A 24,347-nucleotide genomic window follows, 5' to 3' on the forward strand; every position below is an offset into this window, starting at 1 on the left:
CTCACTCTATACATCAGTTTCCTTACTTAATAAATAATAACTTTAATGGAAGTTATGGTAAAAAGTAAGTTTAAAACTCATATAAAAGATACTTATTAATCTTACATTTTACCACAAATAAGTTTTCGCAAAGCTTTCTTAAAACTTATTAGTCTTATTACTAACCTAAACCTATGAATGGATTTTTATCTACCTGCTTAATCTACCTATGTATAAAGTTAACATACCAAATAAGCTGAACTAGTTTACACACGATTAGTTAACTAGTGCATATCATTAAAGGTTTTCTTGAAAGCCTCGGCTACGTGAGCTTTATTAGCCTCAGTGGAAACGAAATGGCTCATAATTATAGCAATATTTGAATTGGCTTTTCCCATAAACTACAATCGCATGTTCACAGACTATTTGAATGCGGCAAAATGATTATTGTGGTGTCCATTTTTATTTTAACATTTATTTTGCATAAAACAAGTGGGGTGTAAAGTATAATAAATCGTTGGTAATTAAGTCTTCGAAAATAATGATTCAACCCTTCTTTCTTGTGGGACTTTCGGTTTCGTGGGTACCTAGGTATATTGGCAGGCAAACATGAGGCAAACCTTCTAAACTTACCTAAAAATGTATGTATGTACACTGTTAAAAATTATGTAATTTTAAATTAAATTATGTAATTTTACATGCAAAAAAATTACATAATCCTGTAAAATTCCCGAAAAATCTGGGAAATTTACGGAAAAATATGACATTTTACGTAATTCTCGTAAAATTTTACGAGAATTACGTAAAATGTCATATTTTTCCGTAAATTTCCCAGATTTTTCGGGAATTTTACAGGATTATGTAATTTTTTTGCATGTAAAATTACATAATTTTTAACAGTGTATAATAATAATATGTACCCGTGAATGGGTTCCAGCAGGCGTTCTACATGACATCAAATTTCTCCAAACGGCCTCTACGTGTTGGATACATATCTCCACGCACGCCTTATAAATGACCGGGCTCGAAAGACCCGAGTTTTAAAACGGAGATACAATAATAATAATAAAGTTCTTTATTCAGGTAACCAGGATCCACAGTTTTGTTAGTAAACTCTTTATTGTACAAAACACAAATTTATGGCATGAAATTAGGCATTTTGAAACTACTCTATTTACTTACCTACCTACATAATCATTCACGTCATCTCTCCTATCGACCCCTTCAGTAGCCGTACGGTTCCCAATAGTAACTGCATGCAAATTTAACACCACCGTTTCTCATCGGAACAGCCCTTTACGAGATACCTGCGAAAATTGTACCCTCTTAATAGAACGGTCCCAATTCTATAGAGCGGATAACACTATTGCACGAACATAAAACTGTAGAAGGTAAATCAAATAATAAAGGAAAATTTCATTATGGTCCCAGTTTAGGTAGCCGGAGATTTCTCGGAAAGGGAATTCCATTTCGTTCGTTAGGAATTTTATAGGAAAGTAGGGGGAATTTGTAGAATAACGGCGGCAGGCGAAGATACAGTACGGCTCCGCAAACCTGTTCTGATCAAATAGAATCGCCGAACTAGTTGGCTAGTATTGGATTGGATGAAACTACATTAGGTAGGTACCTACATATATTTTTATTTATAGAAAGATTGTTGTTTTTAATAATTTGTTATTTATGATATAGGAGGCAAACAAGCAGGCGAATGTTCTGATGGTAAGCAATTACCGTCGCCCTTGAGGTGTCCATGGCAACACCAGAGGGATAGTGTATGTGCATTACCCTTGTTGGCATCTTAAGATGGAAGTTATTGTATAATGTAAAACGCTCTTTTCTGTATATGAAGCACATGAAGACTATAACTATGTCCCCTTGTAACACAAATATCTATTTCGGTTGTTCATAATGGCCGTAACACACTATCGCACCGCACCAAGGTCATTGTGCGACGCACCTATAAGTAAGAGCGAGAACGAGATATCGCTTTGTCGCTCTTACTTATGGGTGCGTCGCACAATAACCTTGGTGCGGTGCGATAGTGTGTTACCACTATAACAGGACTGGGAGCCTAGCCAAGATGACAATCGTACATCGACCAATGGCAAACGAAAAGTAAAAATGTATCGGGATGGCAGATGCTACGAAAACTCACGTGACTATTCCCATACATTATTTGTATCGATTGGCGATTTCTATCAACGATTGTCATAGCTATACTTAGTCTGTATCTTTAAGTATTTAAAAAAGAGTAAACAAAATCTACCTACAATCAATAATTATTAGTTACTGCACTCGCAGAGCTATGCATGTTGTTGTTACGCTACCCACTCTTAGTATTAGCAGAGGTATTAGCAAAGAGAATAGATAGAATAGAGGGGTCCTGTCATAGTAAATTTTGTAGTCACAGTAAATTTACTGCCATCTATCGACACATGACTAAAACTCAACATGAAAACGTATAAAATTATCAATGAAATATATGTATATGGATAAATGATTTTATTATTTTTATATCATTTTGACCCATGTTCATTCACTGATATCTATGTGTTAAAATCGTTAAATATGAAACGGTGTCGTCACGCCATCTAGCCGATTTAGACTTTATTCATCTTATACGAAGTTACATATGTCTTTGGTATTAGTTAATATTGTACAGTTTTTGCATCGCACGGGCGCGGGTGCGCTACGATGCTATTCGTAGCGCACCTTAATCCTATATCACATAAAACTATGCGAATTTACTCGTGTTCCCTTGAGATGCAAAAACATAATAATACCTACACCAAGTCATTGTATAGCATTAAATTTATATTCTCATTTTAAGGGGCCGGTATATGACGTTTTCGATTTAGACCTCACTTTGTAACCATAATTTGTTCAATAAATGTTTAATAATTGCATTCAATTACACATATTTTTTTTCATGAAGAAACCGTGTACCGACTCTTCATGCCATTATATTTTTAATTTGCTGTTATTCTCTACAAATCGACACTAAAAGTATCAAAAAATCAAAATATGGAGTTCCGTTTGAGACAGAAGCAAAAAAATTTTGTCTTTGACAGTAATTGAATTATTGTATGATTTTGAAAGCTAGATAATTCAGGTACCAATTTATTACGAATTTATATTTTTACTCACAAAGACAACAGAGAAATTCAATCTCAAATGTAAACTTTCGAACAATTTCCATACATTGACGACATCACTCAAAATTCTTCTTCAAGTCAGATGCCCGTTGGGGCTACACCGGAGCACACGTGTACTTCTTCAAATGAAAATGACAGCTTGATTTTCTTGCTTTTGACAATTATATTGACATTAAATCATATACGCACACGAGAAAGCATACCAGTAGATAAATTGTATTTCTAAAAATAGGGTACATAAATATCAGCTCGCGTCTCATTTAAATTTGATTTGCTCTTATTTACGGGTCATTATTGTTGAAAACCGCAGTAAACTATCTTAAAACAATACGATTACAGTCGAATTTAAGTATTATGTTCCTTCAAAACTCGCTTAAAATGAAAAAAGTTTAAAGACTCATCTTTAGTGATTGGGATCAATTTTTATTATGCTGGTATCATTTTGCGTCATTTTAAAAACGTATTTGACTTCTGTACGTCAATGAATTTTGATGACAATTGTAATCTTGTATTATATTATAGAAATTTATCTTAAAATATTGCCTATTAACAGGAAGAGTTATGTAATTCGTATAAGTAATACCTGAAAGTCTTGTACCTAGATCTGTAATACCATGGATTGCGACTAATAAATTATTATGATTATGCCGTTCGTTCCGTCTATATGTATAATGCGTGTACGTGCTGTTCTCTGAAAATCTTCAAGAAAAAATAACGGCTAGACCAGCACTAAGTACTAGCGAGTTTTTGCGGCTTTGGAGACCGAGATGAAGCTTACAGGCCAATTAGCGCTGTGGACTGGTTATTGTTATGTATACCTATTAACGAATGTTTTATAAATTTACTATAAAAAGCAATGTTTTATTTCGATTAGATCTACATTTTGTGCATATTGCATATCTGAAGTATTTTCGTACTAAACTTGAAACTTTCGTTGAAACTAAATAAAATAATTATTCCAAATGTACAGTCACCTGCAATTTATGTTACACAACGAAGGCCGCAAATATATCTGACACGATCTTATTTGTAGAACCATAAGAGCATGTCACATATTTTTGCGGCCTTCGAAGAGTAGGTACCGTCATTATCACCAACTTTGCCCGCTTTTTTTTTTTAAACGCGAATTTCTCAATAAATATCACATCATATGACTTTTTTTTGCTCAGCACGTCCTATGTGATCAAATGCATCAGTTTTAAAGAAAAAAATTTTTTGTCGTGTTTTTACCCATTTTTTGCGTTTTAGAGGGCGGGCAAAGATATCCGGGGTTTTCGCCAACATTGCCCACGTCAATTTGGTATTCAAATACAGCTCGTATGATGATGATGTCTAAGGATCACTTTAAGGTTTTGGGCAATCCTACCATTCCCTGTTAATAGCTTAGCGATAAGTGTAAAACTTTTAAATACATTTGCTGGGCAATGTTGCCTACCCGTTTTTGCCCATTTCCAAATAAGGCTCGCCTAAGCATTTTACAAAGGCTAGGGTTGTCACTTTTGAGAAAATCTGTTACAATAGTTTAATGGCCAAAAATATGATTTTTGTTGTGTTTTTCATTCGTTAACGGGATAAAATATCAAAATAAAGGATAATAAGACAAATTAAATACAGAATATATTTATAAACTTATTTTAGTGTACAAACATAACCTTCTTTTACTTGCGAAGTTGGGTAAATTAGATGAAAAAGACAACCCTAATCCGTTTTTGGTGGTGGGCAATGTTGGTACGGATGCCAAATTACCGGATTACTTTGCCCACCGCTCAAACTTTTGTGTATTTAGGCCTTTTTAGTTTAAATCTGAATAGACATAATCTATGCTTCATGTGTTATAACTCAAACCCGGAAATATTTGTCAAAGGGTTCTCAATTTTTTCTACTTGCATTCATTATTTATCAATTTTTTGCCCGCCGAAATATACCCTATATTAAACAACTCGCTCAAAATTCCCAAGTCAAGTTATGGACAAGTTTGGTATATCAGTTATGCACAAGTTTGGTCAGAAATATAACCTATTTTCTACTAAAAACAGCAGGGTGGCCATAACTATTATCAATTTTTCTACATTAACGAATTTGTTTAAAATTGTCGTTTTGGGCAAAGTTTCCCTGGAGGCAAAGTTGGCGCTAATGACGTAACATATTATCGCAGGTGACTGTACATAAATGTTTCGGTGATTTTGAGATTATTTTCCAGGTTAGTTTACTAACAATCAAGTTATGCAGATACCGATTTCGTGAACGTATAAGTAGTAAGGTACCGCTATTGTTTAGCGATACCGATTATTTTTGAAGGTAAAACTATACCGGTTGAAATATAAAGATATTAAAATTACAGCAGGGACAACCATTTTTTATAGGTGTACCTAAACCAGCGTTAGCAAAGGTCTCGGTTTCAGCTTAGGCAAAAATGCTTTTGTATGTTCTCCTTTGCAGATCACATTTCTCAACTGATTCTCGTGAAAATTTGTAAGCAGGTTCGATAGAACTACTCTGTTTCGCTTTATCCGCCAAAATGGAATTGCCACCCTGCCGAAACTTTATTTATTTAAATTCCCATTGAATGGATATTGCACCTTATGAAAAACCGTATAGAGTAGTAAATAACATTTTACATCTGACTTAATGACATCTTGTTTTATTCGCTTTAATTGTACAAAACGCGTATCTCGACAAAGCAATATTAGGTAGTAAAACAGTCAACAATCAAATGAATTATAGGTGCGTCACGTGTGACATGAACAGACAAGGAAAGCAAGATTAAATGCATTGTTTCTCTTTCATCTTTAAATGGAACGCTTTTACCCTCAAAGGAGGCTAGTGGTCAATACTAAACTAAAAGTCCAATCTTAAAAAAACATGATGGGTCACTGACCTGTCCCAGTAAAGTGAGGTAGCGTGCGTGAAGTGCGCTTGTGTGTGAAATGGGGTAAATTGACAGAATCTGAAATTTTACCCACCGCTACCGTCGCCTTAAGTGAATAATGATTCTTATGAGAATAAATGTCTTAAACCATAAACCAAAACCATACCCTCAAATGGCTTCTTAGCCAGTTGAGGGTAGATAAAAACATTAAGTACCTGTACATGATCAAATAATGTAGGTTAAATTCAGGTACCTATTTGATTAATGTTATAACTACCCGAAAATGTACAAAAATGTGTTTACTTTTATTAAAGTACTCGCCTAAAGATACAGAGTATAGGCTCCCAGAGGCTTATCTTATCTTATCTTATTGTTTTCGGGGGCCCTTGCGGATACACTTCGACCCATAGGGATCTTTTGTGCAGTTACCCCCTAGAAGAGATCCGTCAACTACTCAAGAGCTTTTCCCACCATATCCATGTGTCGGATGATGGAGCTCATGGGTAGCGTTTTAAAGTCCTTTGGTTCCAGGTATCCTGCTCCAAAGTCCTTCATTCTTTGTCTGGCGAGGGCTCGGAGTAAATATCTATGGAGCGGCCATTAACAGGCGTTCCCCTCTGCAAAAAGATCGCGGCCGCCGGTCAAGGAGGTTATATAAAACTAGTTGCCACACGTCATACGCCATTCAGCAAACGTCAGTCTAAGCGGAATGATAGGAGCCGAAAATGCCGAATTGCAGCGTTTTCTCGTGCAAAATGAGATCGGAAACGTCTAGTCTACAAAAAGAACACGTTTCTTATCATATGTAGGTACTATTACATCTAAATATTATCAAATAGTGCATTAACTTTGCAAATAACTAAAAAACATTGTCAATCTGACAGTGATACCAGTGATATGATATTAGATCTATTTTAGGGTAATTCTAAAGAAGACTTTCTAAATATTAATTAGGTACGAGTAGAATTTCTAATAGGAAATATTATGCGAAACTCTGCGTAGGGGGCGCGACTACCACAATCCATCACAATCTGGGGGTCCGCCGCGGAACAAGAAAATTTAAATTTCGTTATCTAACCTCTCTATCACTATTGCATATTTGAGCGATAAAGAGAAAAGAGAAAATTTACTAGCTAGCTTAGTGCTACACTCTGGCGGCAGAACATTGCAGTAATATGCCCTATTTGCGTTGCTTTTTGTTATAAATAATTTATGTAACACATTATTTTTATATAACACCTTAGTTTCATATCAACCTAATCTATTTAATCAAATAAATAGATCTATAAGAATAAAGAAAAGGAGGACGGGGGATCAAAAAGTAGTCGAAAACATCTCGCGTGATTTGTGCACAACCCCTAAATAACGTAAAATTACCGATAGACTCTTTTTTTTTAATTAATTTTTCCTTTAGTTTCTACATATAGCTGGTCAAGCAGATCTTGTCAGTAGAAAAAGGCGGCAAATTTGAAAAATGTAGGCGGGAAGGGATATCGTCCCATAGAAAATTTGAATTTCGCGCCTTTTTTACTGACAAGATTTGCTTGACCAGCTATATATTTTTATTTAACATGTCAAATATTTTATTAATTTAAGGTATTTACGGCTGTCACTTTCCATAAATAGGCACTTTTAATTTATTACTCTGGTATCACCGTACCAATATTAGTGATGGGACACCATAAAAACCAATATCGGTAAAATCGATATAAACAATGAATAATATACAGATGGTCATGATGCCTAGCGAACACCAGCCATATCGTACAAACCTCAAGGAGTGATATTCCTAGGCAGATGATGATCTGCCTAGTGACCACCAGCCATATCGTGCTAACTTCAAGGTGTGATATTCCTAAGCAGATCGTGAAACGCCGGCATGTCATGATCTGACTAGTGACCACCAGCCATACCGTTCAAACCTCAACATTTAGGCATATCGAATAAGTAGGATGTCCTAATTTTAGCAAATGATAACCATTGAAATGGCTTGACAGCCTACGTATAGTACGTGTTTGGGTAGCGTATGATTTTAGTACCTACCTAGTACCTACGCATTCTGCTCCAAATGCCACATAGAATGCAGCACTAGCCGTGGCAAAAAATGCAAAAGGCAGATTATTAAATGGCGGCGTTTCATGATATGCCTAGGAATATCTCGATATGCCCGATTTTATGATCTACCGCCGATATATATACTAATTATCCCCTACTCAATATCCCTTAAATGACATCCTATGGCCGCGTTCCATCTCTGTCATCAGATCTGCATGCTCGATAGTATATTGCATTGCTTTCAGAAGTAAACCAACATGTAAAATATTAACTAATGAACAGATAATAAAAAATCATTCTATATCAGCTTGCAAGATTCGCCCTAAACAAATTGACAAACTATTAGAAATAACATCTAAATCATCATAAGTTAGTAAAATGCTGGTACAAAGACTTGATATTGTATTATTATTATAATTGATAAAATCAGAAATTAAAATTCATTGTCAATTTTATCGACAATATTATCGGCGCGTCCCTCGCACTATCAGGTTTACTTAAAACTGACGTCATCTCGTTCACGGACAGGGTTGTCTGTGTTTGTTCTTGTACTTGTGTGAATATAGTTTTTGCTAGTGTTTGATAATTTTGTCGTGTGCGTGTGTAGCGACGCATGCTAAAAATGCATTAGTGTTAACATTATTTGTGTGCGTTACCTCGTCCCCCGCGCCAAAAACGACAGAATTTTTCAGATAGAAATTAGTGCGCGTCTCTACTCCATAGATATTTACTCCGAGGGCGAGGGCGTGACATTCACACATTAAGTGTCTTACTGTCTCTTCCTCTTCGCCACACATACGACAATCGGTGTTGTCAGAGTGTCCCATCTTGGCCAGAAATCCTTTGACCCCGTACTGGCCAGTAAACACCCCCGTTATGATTTGGAGTTGTCTTTTGCTAAGTTTCCAAAGCTTTTTGCTCCAGCCGGAGTCTATTCCTTGCATAAAGAGCTTTGCATGCTTTAGACCCGTCAGACTATCCCATTCTTCCTGGTGTTTGGTCTTGGTATGGTCTTTAATAGCCGTTGTGATGGTTCCCTGTGAGAGCCCCACGAATGGTTCCGGACCTATAAGGTTACTTACAGATCCGGCTCTGGCGAGTTCATCTGCATTTTCATTGTCTATGAATCCCTCGTGCCCTGGGATCCATACCAGTTGCACCCTGTTTTGCCTTCCAAGCTGGTTCAGAGCTTGGACGCCATTATATACCAGTCTAGAGTCCACTCTGGGAGCTTCGAGCGCTTTGAGAGCGGCCTGACTGTCGCTGAGTATATAGATATTCTTCCCTTGGGTTCGCGTAACTATATTCTCATGCACACAGGCAATTATAGCGAATGTCTCGGCTTGGAAGACAGTGGCGTAATTGCCCATGCTTAATATACTACTACTAAAGTCATTTGCATAAATGCCTGCCCCCGTACCAGATTCTGTCTTAGACCCATCTGTGTACCATATGATGTCGTTTTCACCAGAGATTGGTGCTTTAAGACCTTCGGTCCACTCAGCCCTTGTTGGAATTTTAACGTTAAAATTCTTATGGAACACAAACTTGGGTTGCATCTTATCGCAGCCCATGTTCGTAATCCTTTTCATGAAATTGTCACATTCCATGTTTGTGTGTGTTGGTCTTTGGCTTGCTATCGCTCCAGAGGCCTGTTAGGGTCAACCTGTGTAGCGATTTCCGCGCCTCAGATTGTATCACTAGGTGTAGCGGCGAGAGGTCTAGCAGTACCTCCATCGCCGCTGTTGGCGTCGTTCTAAACGCGCCAGTAATAGCCATGCATGCCGTTCTTTGTATTTTCATAAGGGCATCCCTGCATGTGCTCTTTAGTGTCCTTGGCCACCATGCCAGGCATCCATACAAGATGATTGGTCTTACCATCATGGTATAGATCCATCTTAGTACCTTTGGGTTTAGACCCCACGTTTTGCCATAAGCCGATCTACACATTCCAAACACTCTAAGTGCCTTGGTGGTTGTTAGTTCGACATGCTTTCTCCAGTTCAGCTCTTTATCTAGTGTAACGCCTAGATATTTCACTTCATTGGACATTTCCAGTACCCTTCCATAAAGCTTCAGCTGCTTCATGCCATTAAGGGTCTTTTTCCTGGTAAACGGTATTACCACTGTTTTGCCTGGGTTTATGGAGAGTTGATGACAGTTGCACCATCTCTCCACTTGCTTCAGTGCTTTATTCATGATTTCCGATACTTTTCCCGGGAATTTCCCGTTTACAAGAATCACTAAATCATCTGCGTACCCTACCGTATGTATTGGGCCTTTGTTTAGTTCTTCCAACAGTGAGTTAACTACCAGACTCCAGAGAGTTGGTGAGAGAACCCCACCCTGTGGACAACCCTTCGTAGCCGTAGCTAATATTTCATCTCCCATAAGGGAGGATTTTATTAGTCGGCTATTTAGCATAGTACCAATCCATCTACAGATTGTTGGTTCTATGCCATGTTTAGATGCTGCAATATTGATTGCCTGATACGTGGTGCGGTCAAATGCCCCCTCCACGTCTATAAAAGTGGCCAGACATAGTTCTTTGTTCTCTATCGCCTGTTCCGCTCTGGTTGTCACCAGGTGTAGTGCCGTTTCAGTCGATTTACCCGGCTGATACGCACACTGCAATTGGTGCAGCGGATGCCTCTTAAGAGGACCATCCCTTATGTGTCTGTCTACCAGTTTCTCCAGTGTTTTGAGGAAAAACGATGACATACTTATCGGCCTGTATGATTTGGCTTTTGTGTAATCTGCTTTGCCTGGTTTAGGCAAGTACGTTACCTTTACCATCCTCCACACACGCGGTACGTGTCCGAAGGCTATGCACGCTCTGTACAGTCTACCTAAGTGCGGTATTAGTACATTGGCGCCCTCTTGTAGTAGTATGGGGTAGATTTCATCTGGCCCCGGGGCTTTGTATGGTTGAAATGTGGATAGTGCCCATTGTATCTTATCGTGATCTACTACCTTTTTAGACGTGTCCCAGTTGTACCTGGTCGTGCTGATGGATTGTTCCATTGCACCGGTTGCTACATCGTCCGTTACGCTCTGATGTATTATCGAGCCTGGGAAGTGTGTGTCACACATAACTTTGAGGGTTTCTAGCTTCGTTTCAGTCATTCTTCCGTCACTTCTTCTAATGGAAGTGAGTGGAACTGACTTCGTTGCAGCTAGTGCCTTTGTAAGTCTCATGCCTTCCGGTATGGACCTGATTTGATCGCAATGGTTCATCCATGCTTTCCTTTTTGCTTTCCTCACAGCTTTGCTGTATTTCGTGAGTTTTCGCGCGTAATGCTCGAAGTCATCCCAAGTCCCAGAGGCTACTACGCTAGCCACGTAGCTCTTTGTCGCTTTCTCTAATCAAATCGAGCGTAATCTTGCTAATTACCTAAATTATTTACCCACCTACTAAGTCACGGCTCATGCCAACTGTCACTGCTATTTAGTTAATGAATTACACGGCGGTAATTAATTCATGGAGGGTTATTAACTATGTATTCAGCCGACGTGTCGAATGCCATTCATAATTGTTGCGCTGAGTAGTTTAGGTACTGAACGTTAGGAGCTTCATTATTATAATTGAACTGAGAATCTCATTCATTAACACATTAAGTGCCAGTGCGAGCAACGCGCTAGTCGCGCTACGAGGGTAGCCGATATGAGAAAAATTGTAGGTATGTAGCGAAATACGCCTAGTAAACTACTCGAGAAATTGAAAACGGTGAAAAATATGGAATGTTTTATTGGAAATATCCTCCTCTTTTATAATATTAATTTTGGTTTCTTAAATATTAATACTTTGTGACATATTGGGGAAATAAAAAATATCTACTTTTTCCCCCCTTTTTTTGTTTATAATTTTTTCTAGGCATCACACGTATTTTTAGGAGTACTAGGTACTATCTCTATTGTTCACCGTTTTTAGTTTCTCGAGTAGTCTATACGGACAGATAACCCGCCTAGCGGGTCGCTGGCAGTGAATGCGTTAAGTACAGTTTCGATATTTATGCCGTAAAAAATGTGTTCGGACCTAAAACTACTTTATATGCCCAGGGAATTTGACCAAAATGCTAGTTTTGTTCAGATTTCTCCCTGTGACCCGAATTACCTAGCATCTTACTTTCTGGTATAGTGATTGGCAGTCCACCGAGCGAGACTTTAAAGAACGTGTTTTCGTGAGGGAGGAACAACATGATTATTCCACTGTCAAATCCAATTTTATTTATTCATTTTTGTTATATTATTATAACTTTATTGCACAAAAAATTTTTAATACATTTTTGTTAGACTACGACAATTCTTTTGCGTACCTAATATTACATTACTTCAAAGAAAGTAATGATATAAATAAAATCACTCATCACATAGTATTAAATATTTATTCATACATCATTAAATCAAGGCAGCTGTGGCCAGAAAATTAAAACAATAACGTTAGTGCAACATTGTTTTAGAGTCTTACGAATAGTTCCGCTAGCAAAGCTAAGAGGACATTTAGTAAAATAAAATCTGTGGCCATAAACGACACAAAAATATAGATACGAGTCGCACAATTTAATCTCACGACACATTTAGGTCTAAACTGGGGCCATTTCCCCAACTTATTGACATCTGACACTGACAATTTCCTGTACATTTCTGGGTCAGCACGACACGGTCACACGACTTTATTGTTAAGAGAATAAGAGCGCGTCAAGGTAATTTTGAACACCTCGCCCGCTTAGCAACTTCTGCTGCTGACTGTACATAACGTCAATGCTTACTGGACCAGCAATATACGGCGAATTGCCAATGTCAGGCCACAAATGTCCTAGTGAAACTAGAGGCAAGTGAATAATCGTGAAATAAAATAGTGAACATTGACAATACTGGCATCAGCATTAACCAAGCTTATTATGTTTATGTAAAATAACGTACGGGCATACTCAGATATATCTGAAAATCCACATCCATACTTTGTTCATATTGCGTATCATCCGTCAACTGCATTCACGGTCAACGCATGCACCCTAACAATTATATAAACGTAGTGAAATGCTCTGTACCGCATCAATCGGTAAATCTTTATAGGGATATGTTACTGGTGTGAAGTGGGCAATATAGGTTATTTTTCAATGTAAGTATCTGAATCAAAATATCCTTACCAGGCACCATAAAAATAAAACATATTAAAGCTTTAAGACATGTGACTAATGCAATATCACGGAGAAAGTATAATAACATTTCGTCTATGTAACAACAATTAGATGTCGTATATCGCTCACTTCACACCGGTTCGCCGATACAGTATGATTACCTGGGGAACTCTGATAGACGGTTTTATTCGTTTGGTTCCACATTATCTCTCTTAGGCTTTTCAACATGACGTTAGAATAGAGAATCGAATCGCTAGAACCGTATGTCTTGAGCTCCAGATAATACTATTAGGTCTAACGATTAACTCGGACAGTTCATAAGAAGCTATTGTGGTCGATTACGGCGCGGTTGCACGTTTGCTTCGTGCGTTCGGTTTGTATTATATTTAGTAATTTTATCTTTTCGTCAAGTTATATTTTACTGTGAGAAATATTTTATTTTAATGGCAATCCAGCTGTCGATATGATGGGAATTTATGACAAACGTCACATAGGTAGGGTGCGACAACGCTCTACGAAGACCGATATGTAATATTTGTCGCCGTACTTGCGAACGCCACATCGATTTTAGTATTTAATCGCGCGTGGTCGTTCGTGTATAGCCTTTTTGTGCTTTTGAATTTAGAATGATGAACCGTCTGAGTTACGCGTTGGCCTTGTGAGTTGTGAGTAATGGTAGTAGAGTAGTACGGCCTAGCAGGGGCGGTGGTCGGGCTGGCGGCGGCGCGGCGCGGCCTTGAGGATGTTGTCGACGCGCAGGATCATCTCGGCCGCCTCGGCCGCAGACTCCAGCACCTGCCGCTTCACCACGTACGACTCCGTCACGCCCAGCTGCTTCATGTCGCCCACCACGCCGTTGTTCATGTCTGTGGGGAGACGTTACAATTAAGTTTTTTTTATGACACCGACAAGTACTAAAATGCATGGCCGTTTTATGGATACATTCTGTTCATAATGGTAAATTCCGCTGTACATTATGTATACTACCTGAGCGAGTAACTTAAATATAGTCTCTGTGTGTGTGTGTACTGACCTAGACCGGCGGTGGAGTCACCCTGCGCGTGCGCGGCGCGCAGGCGCGCGATGAGGTCGGCGCTGTCGTAGCCGGCGTTGTCGGCGACGGCGGCGGGCAGGCGGCGCAGCGCCACGGCGAAGGCCTCGGCCGCGGCGGCCTCCTTGCCCGGCGTGCGCGCCGCCGCCACCGACACCGCCTCCGCCATCAGCATCTCGCTCGCGCCTGCAACACATTTGTAAAGGAGGCACATAATGTATCCTGCCATCATTAAAATGTTGAAATTATGTTAATTCGCTTTTAGAAATATTGTGTGATCTTATTATGAAACGAGCGAAGCGAGAGGCCTAATACCCCACTCGTGTTTTAATGGATCTCATTATGTATCAGTTGCATAATTGCAGCGTACAATACTATTGTAAGTAACAAAAATCTTAAAAATAATAATAGTTATATGACGGCCTCGGGCACCGTGCAGTATAGTGTAGACACTGACCTCCGCCGTAGATGACCTTGGGCTCGCGCACGGTGGCGGCGAGCACGCAGAGCGCGTCGTGCAGCGAGCGCTCGGCCTCGTCGATGACCTGCTGCGTGGCGCCGCGGATCACCACCGTGCACGCCGAGCCCAGCTCCACGCCGGAGAAGCGGATCAGGCACTCGTCGCCGATCAACACCTGCAATAACCACATTTGGATTGTCATTTTGAAATGAAAGGGGGCCAACTCACGTGACCGCGGAGCAGTGCCGTAGCTAGGCGTGGGCGAAGTGGGCCCTCGCCCTCGGCCTCGCACTTAAGGGTGCCTCGCAGAAGCCAACCCTTTTTAATATCTTGGGAATACACATTGAAAGAAAAGGACCTCGCAGATGCGACTTCGCCCATGGCTAGATTAGTTCACGCTACGCTACTGCCGCGGAGTCAGTAGAGTTCCCGAACCCACGTATATTGCTAAGCCAACGGGTAAACATTGACGCTATGTATCATCGTCACTTACAGACCCAGATATGTACAGGAAATTGGCATAGTCAACCTGGTGAAATAGACGCATGGTTTTTTTTTCTATGGGACGATTACTCTTCGCGCTTACATTTTTTTTAATTTGCCGCTGTTTTTTTACTGACGAAAATGGCTTGACAGACTATATTATTGCTGTCGGAGTGACTATCTGGTCGATGGGTACGCGTTGTGTACGCGGGGGACGGAGACGCCTGTCACAGTGTAAAAAGTAACAGTGCACCGACGCTTTTGATGTTTGCGTAAATGCCACCGCACAGTAGGGTCGTCACAGACTTTAAGGCCGCGTAATAATTGAATAAGACACGCTAGCCCTGTAAGTAGTACCGAGCTACTAACAATGGCGATGCAGGTCGGGTGCGCGCGACCCACCCCCTCGCCCCTCGCATCCCGCACGATTGCCCTGCCCAGACGGCTTGGTCGAATAACTGTATAGTTTTATAAAGTGTGCGCGTGGTGTGAGACCGACCTGCTCGATAACCTTGCAGTGGCCGAGCTTGACTTTGTCTGGCGAGTCGAAGGTGGAGACGATCTCGCCGCCCGTGACGAGCGCCAGCCTCTCGATGCCGTCGAAGTCCGCGTGCTCTATGGCCATCACGCCCGCGTCCGCGAACAGCTGCTCCGGGTAGTTGTAGATCAGTTGTCTGAATACAAACCATTATTCTTTATTAAAACATATTAATAAAGAACAAGATACACAATCTGCCGAAAATAAATGCCCCACAGATATATGATCTCACGCAGACGAAGTCGCGGGCAGTAGCTAGTCCTTATAGAATAAAGAACGAGATACACAATCAGCCGAAAAAATGGCCACACAGACATAGTAGCAGCAGGTAGAAGTTAACTTCTTATTGTACAAATAACATAATACAAGTAACTTAGAATTAGGAAAAAATTAAGTAAAATGTTCCCGTCGGGCACAGATATGGGAATAGGTGTTATCATATAAATCATTTGTCCCCGGCTTATGTATGGCGCGGCGGGGGCGAGCGGGGATAAATGGTAATACACTATACTATACCGTGGACTATAGAAAACACCTCATTAGTGAGAAATTGGCAATTTTAAAATCCCATTTACACTACTCTTATTTATTTATTTAAACTTTATTGCACAACACAAATAATGTACAAATGGCGGACTTAATGCTAATGACATACTCTACCAGTCAACTATCAGGCCAAACATGTAAAAATGTTATCTCACTAACCTGTTAATGAAGACATTGCATTTGTGTGCCAAGATCTTGTTAACTTTATCCTTCATTTTTTCCTTTTCGGCCACCTCCAGCTCGGCAATCTTGGCCATGGAGTCCACTTTGATGGTCGAACCAAACACCTTAATCTTGTCTGTGTCCATGGGAGTGTTGGCAATCAAAATGTTGGCGTTTTCAATGCGTTTCGGTTGATGCACTCCCACCTGTTTGATCATACAATTAAGTTTCGACAGTTGAATATAATGATCTCATATAATGATGATCTTGATTCAAATAAACACCCTAGACTTAAACCTAGGGCCGAAATTTTCTCAAAACATGGATCACTGGGCCCTAGAAGGATAACAAGACCATGATGGTTATAATTTTCCATATTTTCCCACCCCTTTATCGAAAGACTTTGATTTAACTGCTTATCTGTTATTAGTAATAAAATTAAATATAGTCATATATAGTGTCCGACTGAAAACATATTTTTTTGCGAAATCGGCTGGACCAATTTCGCTGACCAATTTTGTTATTGTGCGGAGAGATTTCTTATGAAAGACAAAATTTTGAAGGTGCAAAAAATTGATATATAGGTAGGTGAAACGAAGCTCGCCGGGACATCTAGTATTTAATATTTCTTTCTGGTTAATTACAGATTTGCATACCTTTTTGTTCAAAAGAAAGCCTTCATCCAGGAATGACTCTTCTAGGAGGCCTCCAGAAATTTTAATGATCTGTATGGCCTTCAGATTCCCCGAACCCTTCAGGCGGAGCACTGCATCCACAGCCAGTTTAGTGAAATGTCTGTAATATGAGATGAAAAAGTAAACATACTGAAATACAGAGTCAAGCCATACTCCAAGATGTGAATGTTCAGTTCAGTATGACCTGTTTATTTAATATTTATCATGCAGAGACTGTCTAAAGCCCCATCTCTATATCGCGCGGCAAGCTATCGAACATTGGCTCGCGAGGCAGCCGCGCGAGCCAACTCGATCAGATCGCTCAGCAGCCCGGTATCCATTGCGCGCGGCTGCCTCGCGAGCCAATGTTCGATAGTTTGCCGCGCGATATGGAGACGGGGCTTTAGAGTTGGAAAACAACCTGTAGATGTAATTTACTCGGTTGAAACAATAACCCGCTGCGCGCGTATGATGCACATGGTCTCTATTCAATCTACCTGCGGCTAATGGTGTCTAGCACAGCTTTTTATAAAGAAAATAAACATGTTTCAAGTTCTTAAATTGGAGGTATTTCTTTGTTGCTATTGGTAGTATTCACCATTTTATTGTAGTAAATGAATGTAGTAAATTTTATTGTGGTATATTATTGTAGTAAATCAAGACAATAAATCAAGTAAACAAAGTTGATAAACCCTTTTTAAAAGTTAAAGTCTACTTACTCTTTGTGATTTGAAAGAATCTTGGAGCTTAATGTGGTACGAGCAATATTTTCCAGGTCAGCACGGAGAGCCGCATCATTGAGGTTCTTCTGGTGGTCGAAGCTGGCCCCTGCAAGAGCTTTCTTGGCAGCGTCAACAGAAATGCGCCATCCGGCAATAATTGTCTGAGGGTGCAGCTTCTGTTCAACCAGCTTTTCAGCCTCACGAAGCAGTTCAGCAGCTGCAATTATATTTTTTTATATTACTTATTTCTATAGGTTTGTGGGTGAATGACCAAAAACAGTTTGAAAAATAAAACGGTTTCCGTGCCCTGCCCTTAGCCAGGGGCAAAAGTAGCATAGTGAGTTTTCTACTAACATGGTTGTTAGATGACTCATTATTATACCACAAAATTGCATGTTTAGTTTAGTTATGTTACGATTCGACTTCACAAATCGGTTCAAACCGATTTAGGTCTGAAGTCGACTAAATCGACTTGAGTGTTCCGTAAATCGACTTAAGATACGATCACCCGCTCTAAGCGCACCCTTTCCGATTTGTTGCTGCGTCACTTTCGTCGGACATATTGAGGCATAAAATGTACACGAATCGACTTCAAACCACGAAGAAAAATGTTGGCATGCACTTTGCCGTCATTATTGAGTCGAGTCAAGTCAAAACTTGGTATCTACAGGTAAAGTAAAATGAAACTTATGGTTCAAGTAGTAAGGTTCAATTTCGCATAGGCTTAAAGAGATCAATTTGGCGGTTTACTTGGATCGGTTTGCCAGTTTTGCGCCGCGTCGCGTCGATTTGCTAACTGAACGAATTCGCGGCAATGACTCACGGAATCGCACGAGACCGCACGCTCTTTCCAGCTTGCTCGTATAGTGCTTTCCCGTTTTATCTTTAGCAATTAATGACATTTTGATCTACCGCGCAACGGAAAGTAAAAAAATATTACAAAAGTTTTAAGACTTTTAAGTCAAAAGTTTTTGCTGTCGTGTTATTCTAAGAATTCTAAGGGTTGAACAAACCGTAAAATTTACAATTCGATTTCTTCAACTCAAAACCAAGCGACTACGGAGCGGTTTGAACTACTGATAATTAAAAAATAGAAGTTAAATCGACTTGGCCAAATCGGTTTGCAAACCGATTTGGGTTTAAATCGGAGTCGACTTATTCGGTTTGAAAATTTTTCGATTTGACCCATCACTAGTTTAGTTGATTTAAATGTCATAAAACCCAGGCTTAAATAGTAACCCAAGGTAACATAACCATGGCAACAAGTGATAAGAAAAAGATTGCTTTTCATTGTCTCTGACTTTGTATCAAATATTTTTAAGATAAACTCAAAATCGTAATTAGATTCCAAAAAAGTAAGACAATGTTGCCACTGCAATAATTTGTTTGTAAAATAGTAAATTCCTTTTTATAAATAAACACGCTAAGATTATTTATTTATTGGTAATTTTACTCCTACGATTTAAAAAAGTACTTTTATTTACTTATTTTTACATAAATACAAGACGCGCTAGTAAAAAGTGGCAACATTGTCTTACTTTTTTTTTAATCTAATTACGATTTTCAGTTTAGGAAGTTGCAAGTACACAACACAAATCTACATGCTCTCATGCCCTTGATTAAGACAAAATTCTCACTAACTATACAATCATGTATACATACAATACATTACCTAAGACAGTGACTGATGTTGTACCGTCACCCACTTCATCATCTTGTACCTTTGCCATGTCTACCAAAATCTTGGCAGCTGGGTTATCAACCCCTATTGATTTCAAAATTGTGGCACCATCATTTGTGACTTCAACCTAAAAGAACAAATAATTTACAAATGATAAATGCAATAAGGTTGTTTACAAATATCAAATTAAGAATGTAAATTAATAAAGAAAATTTTCAAAAAGTAAATAAATTAGAATTGAAATACCTGTCCAGAATTTCTACCCATAGAGACCAAAATTTTGTCCATCCCTTTAGGGCCCAGGGTACTCTTTACCAAATCGCCAATTGCAATAGCTCCGATGAAACTAGACATACGAGCCACCTCAGCTTTCTCTTCTTCAGCTTCATTTTTCAATATTCTGATGGGGTTTAGGGAGACCTAAAAGGTATTTTGTAAGATTAAATCTCAAAGCATGACACACGTGCGAATAGACAGCGGTTACATCTTTATGGGATTTTCACTCATTTCCTGTGTTAAACCAGTACCGGATTATTTCATGTTGAGTAAGATGATTAAAAATTTATGAAATAACTCACCATTTTGAGATCTTTTGTAGGGTTAGGCTTAAAAACACAATAAACCACCGGCTCTGCACAATTTACTTTTGCTCGCTCGTGATTTTTGGTTTCAATTCATCCATTCACGATCCGGCGATCTGACAAAAGAATGAAATAGGAGGGAGAGTGAATGAATGAAAGAATGATAAATGCGAATAACGCCTGCTACACACGACAGGACAGCAAAACAAAAAATTTAGAGTCCATCTTAAAGCGCCCTCCACACTCATGCGCGAATCGCGGCGAGAAACCGCGCACGAGTGAGGAGTTTTGAACGCAGACCTGCGAAATCGACTCCACACTCGCGTTCGCGGCTTCGCGCCGCGATTCGCTCACGAGTGTGGAGTGGGTTGGTAGAGAAAAGACATAGAAGGTAGGATCCTATAGAAGTGGTATACGCGTGCCTACGTGAGGGACAAAACATACGCAATGCGTCACTATGATTGGTCGAATTTATTTGTTGCCCACATAATCCATACTAAAAAAACGATGGAGAACGAAAAATATGTGAGACTGTGACAAGGACAAACAATAATAGCGCTTTCTCTGCTACTCCTACTGAAAGATACGTAAGACTATCCCGTTCTGTCAGTTACCCCCACCACTCATGCCCAATCCAGTTTAATACTAGATTCATGAGAAAAGAGAAGTCATGAAATGTATGGGGCCCAATACTTCATTGCTCCTACATAGCCAGCAATTTGTTTAAATAAGGGTATGCGCGCATGAGCAACTTTGTCTCCGCAACTTTGTGTTTTGTCTCTGACTTCGACACTTGAGTGCGACAGAGACAAAACACAAAGTTGCGGCGACAAAGTTGCTCGTGCGCGCCCACTATAAACCGCATGTCATTTGTTGCAACGTCTATAGAAGCCTTAAATTAAAAATGTCTCGAGTATTTTTGGGTTGGTCATATTTCGTGACGTCAATTTGTCATAACTTGTTACTTGACTGGCTCACTCACGTCACGTCACGTCATTAGATTAATGCATTGCTTCCATCCATTCCGTTGTTGGTCTATCGTACGCCATACTTTTTCTTTGTAATTAGAAACCAACGAGAACCATTTTGATATTGTTTTGTAAGTTCTGAGCATCGTAAAAATGGAAGACCAAGGAGGCAGCTCTGCCCCCAGAGTAAGTGACAAGAAGTTGGCGCAGACACAGGCTAAAGTTGATGAAGTTGTCGGCATTATGCGTGTCAATGTCGAGAAAGTTTTGGAGAGGGATCAGAAGTTGTCCGAGCTGGATAATCGCGCAGATGCCCTGCAGCACGGAGCAGCGCAGTTCGAACAACAAGCTGGTAAGCTTAAAAGGAAGTATTGGTGGCAAAACTTGAAGATGATGTTGATAATTGGTGCTATTGGTGCAGTTCTACTTATCATTATAATAGTGTCGCTGACCGGTGGTTCTTCAGGAAGCAACACTAACAATGCGGCGCCAGTGACAGAAGCTCCGGCTGCTGGTACAGGACGATAATTGCCAAGAATCTAAACCATAAATGATCCAAGGATTAGCATGAAACTAAAATATTTCAGTTCGGGACTTGACTGAATTCTGTAAGATCCTATATTTTTGAAATTACCTTTGGGCTTTATAAGAAACAGTAATAAAAAGACTACATATTTGTATGTGCTTACCCTTTATAATGATTGTTACTTGAAATGTTTAGATAATATATGAATGTTAAAAGTAATGCAGCAGACGCTGTGATTTGTCTAAGTGTTTCTGCCTGTAGGTTTGATTTTTATGGAAGAAGCCTCTGAAACAATAGTTATGGCAGTGGCGAATTTGTATTCTTGGCCGCCCCAGGATCCAGGTCCTGTAGTAAGTACTAGCCACCCTTTTCTCATCAACCATCATATAGACTGCTGACCATAAAATCTGGCCGCCCTAGGCCGTGGCCTACTGGGCAAACCTGCCACTGAGTTTTAGTGTTTCAAATAAAGTTTTTAATGTTCCATTTTACTATCTGGTTATTGTTACCTAATTATAAACCCATTATCTTAAAATGCTGATGTAGTTAACAGGTGGGACAAGATATAAATTGTTGAAATATGGAATGTTAACTTGCTATATGATTTGTTTTTGATTACAAGAATAAAAAAATATTTTTATCATGTAAAACAAAATAAGGTATTCATATTACACATGTATTTTGGATGTAAAATGGCTTTACAATATTTTTGTAATTGTTACATAAGTTACATACATTGAATGGCCAATATTTTGTAGATTTGTATTAAGTAGTCTTAATCCAAAGTTGTTTTGTATGGCATACAAAAAATATAATGGGCCAAATACGGAACTGATATTTACACAACTTAACATTTTACATGTTTTGCCTCAATTGCCTAAGAGTATAAAGGTTTAACTACTAACAACTTAGTTTATTCATAATTGTTTATTAGTGTTTGTAATGTTCATAAAGTCTGGATGTAGCACAATTTGCATAAAATAACGAAAGCACAAAGTGTTTAAAAATACTAGGCTGATTTTACATATTCATTACTATTTATTACTGGGATTTACTGTAGTGGGTTGGGACCATGGAGAGAGTAGTTTTTGTATTCACTATTTGATATTTACAATGCATTTTCTGATTAAGATTTATATATTTTGGGATGACGCCAACATTCTTAATAAAATACAGTGCCTAAAACCTGTTGGGTCATTCCATATATGGATGGTGAGAGGAAATGTGACCTAGTCTTTTATCTATAGAAAGCCGTTTTTGTTTTCCTTGACTATTTCCTGCTACATAAATTAACCTGTAAAATGTTTTTACTGAGAATCGCAGAGTATCACAAGGTCTATGATGCAGAAAGTCTATTTAGTATAAAAGGCGTCATTTCCTTTCCTCTTAACAATAAATGCTGATGTATTCCTATTGTAATTGTACCTAATTATAATACAGTCTTTTATAACTGTTAAGATATAATAAATGTATGTATTCTTCAATTAAGAATTAATGTTCTTATTTTGTTCCTAAAAATATCAACTTGAATAAGGTAGGTATTGATAACATTTGTAAACTCAACTCTCTGATTTGATAACATTGTCGTTAGTCACATTGTTGATTGATATCAACAACCTGTTCAATGTTTCAAGTAGGTATTATATGAACTTGAAATATTTAATACTTACTAATTTATAAAGGTTTTACATACTAATAATATCATCTGCTTAAATACATTCCAAAACTGGGGGCAATACTAGTCTCTTGTACTTATCAACATTTTATACAAGTGTATTGGAATTGGTTTTGGTACAGAGGTAAGTACAGTACATACCATGTACATTGTACAGACTTATCACTAAAATTCATTGAGTTGGGTTGCAATTTTGTGCCCAAGATGGTAGCCCTACCTCAACAAAGTGGTTTTTCTTAGATTGTGTATTTCTGAATTTATTCGAATAATTAATGTACCATTACAATGATTTACCCCGCTTCTGTAACATATTTTAAATATATCAGAATTAAATAAAAGCCAAATCTCATAGAACTAAACTAGAAAAAGGGGCAAGCCATGACGGCGCCATCTATGCAAATCTTTGACAGTTGCCAAGCCCATTGTCGAGTAATTCTCACTTGTTAGTTTGATAGTCATGCGCAAGAGCGCAGGGGACCAAGTTTTAGTCGCCTGCAGTGTCGTGGACGACCACGGTCTGGGGCGACACTCCTCCTTTCGGGCATTCTGGGCTCCGTTCGGCTCATGGTATAATAATATACTCCGCCTGGTACTCCATTCCCGTCTTTTCTAGGTCACCTAACTGACACGCGCCTACGTCATCATGCGACAGCGCTATATGATAATATGCGATAGCGCTATATATAGCGGCCATGTTGTTGTGACGTAGGCCCGTGTCACTCTGGGAATGGAAGACCATGTTTTATTAGACTATGCGTTCGGCTCACTCGGCTCAGCATTGCTTCCAAAGAGAATATAATCACTACCACAGAATAATTAATAGTACTACCGTACAGAAAGGAAACTTCCTACAAAAACGAAGTTTGACAGCGGTTCAGGGTCGAATAATGCTGTCCCTTTCTAATATATGGCACTATCCCTTTCGGCCATTTAGGGTTGTCAAAAATCAAGTGATTATCTTATCTGTGGACGTGCACGCAAAAGGAAGTCAAGTGGTGCCAACCCTAATAATTGCTCGGAGCAATGCTGAGCCGAGCGGAGCCGAGTTTGACCGAAGTCAGGAGTTTCGCACCCCTGTCAC

The 24,347-nt window shown here is 39.1% G+C and overlaps 2 protein-coding genes and 1 long non-coding RNA gene across 3 annotated transcripts in view; 1 reads left to right on the plus strand and 2 right to left on the minus strand.

Moving 5' to 3' along the window:
- The window catches only part of LOC134789397 (uncharacterized), a 309,984-nt gene that overhangs the window by 140,569 nt on the left and 145,068 nt on the right, over positions 1–24,347 (minus strand). The window lies entirely within an intron of this gene.
- Positions 12,425–20,210, minus strand: LOC134806818 (T-complex protein 1 subunit beta). Its single transcript, XM_063780206.1, has 10 exons — positions 20,095–20,210; positions 19,763–19,936; positions 19,508–19,643; positions 17,833–18,052; positions 17,096–17,234; positions 16,437–16,645; positions 15,693–15,867; positions 14,708–14,885; positions 14,233–14,436; positions 12,425–14,065 (listed from the first exon to the last, which is right to left on the minus strand). Exons 1-10 carry the CDS (start codon positions 20,095–20,097, stop codon positions 13,893–13,895), a joined length of 1,611 nt encoding a protein of 536 aa, XP_063636276.1. The 5' UTR covers positions 20,098–20,210; the 3' UTR covers positions 12,425–13,892.
- On the plus strand, positions 21,101–23,082 carry LOC134806591 (synaptobrevin-1-like). Its single transcript, XM_063779903.1, has one exon. It carries the CDS (start codon positions 21,219–21,221, stop codon positions 21,591–21,593), a length of 375 nt encoding a protein of 124 aa, XP_063635973.1. The 5' UTR covers positions 21,101–21,218; the 3' UTR covers positions 21,594–23,082.

Source organism: Cydia splendana, chromosome 3, assembly GCF_910591565.1.
Source record: "Cydia splendana chromosome 3, ilCydSple1.2, whole genome shotgun sequence".
Classification (NCBI taxonomy): Eukaryota; Metazoa; Arthropoda; class Insecta; order Lepidoptera; family Tortricidae; genus Cydia; species Cydia splendana.

Excerpts from the sequence above, each read along its gene's own strand:
- LOC134806591 (XM_063779903.1), top strand. The coding sequence starts at position 21,219 with ATGGAAGACCAAGGAGGCAGCTCTGCCCCCAGAGTAAGTGACAAGAAG.
- LOC134806818 (XM_063780206.1), bottom strand. Across the intron at positions 18,053-19,507 it reads AACATCAGTCACTGTCTTAG|CTGCTGAACTGCTTCGTGAG; the intron begins GTAATGTATTGT and ends ATATAATTGCAG. Across the intron at positions 14,437-14,707 it reads CAAGGTCATCTACGGCGGAG|GCGCGAGCGAGATGCTGATG; the intron begins GTCAGTGTCTAC and ends AATGTGTTGCAG.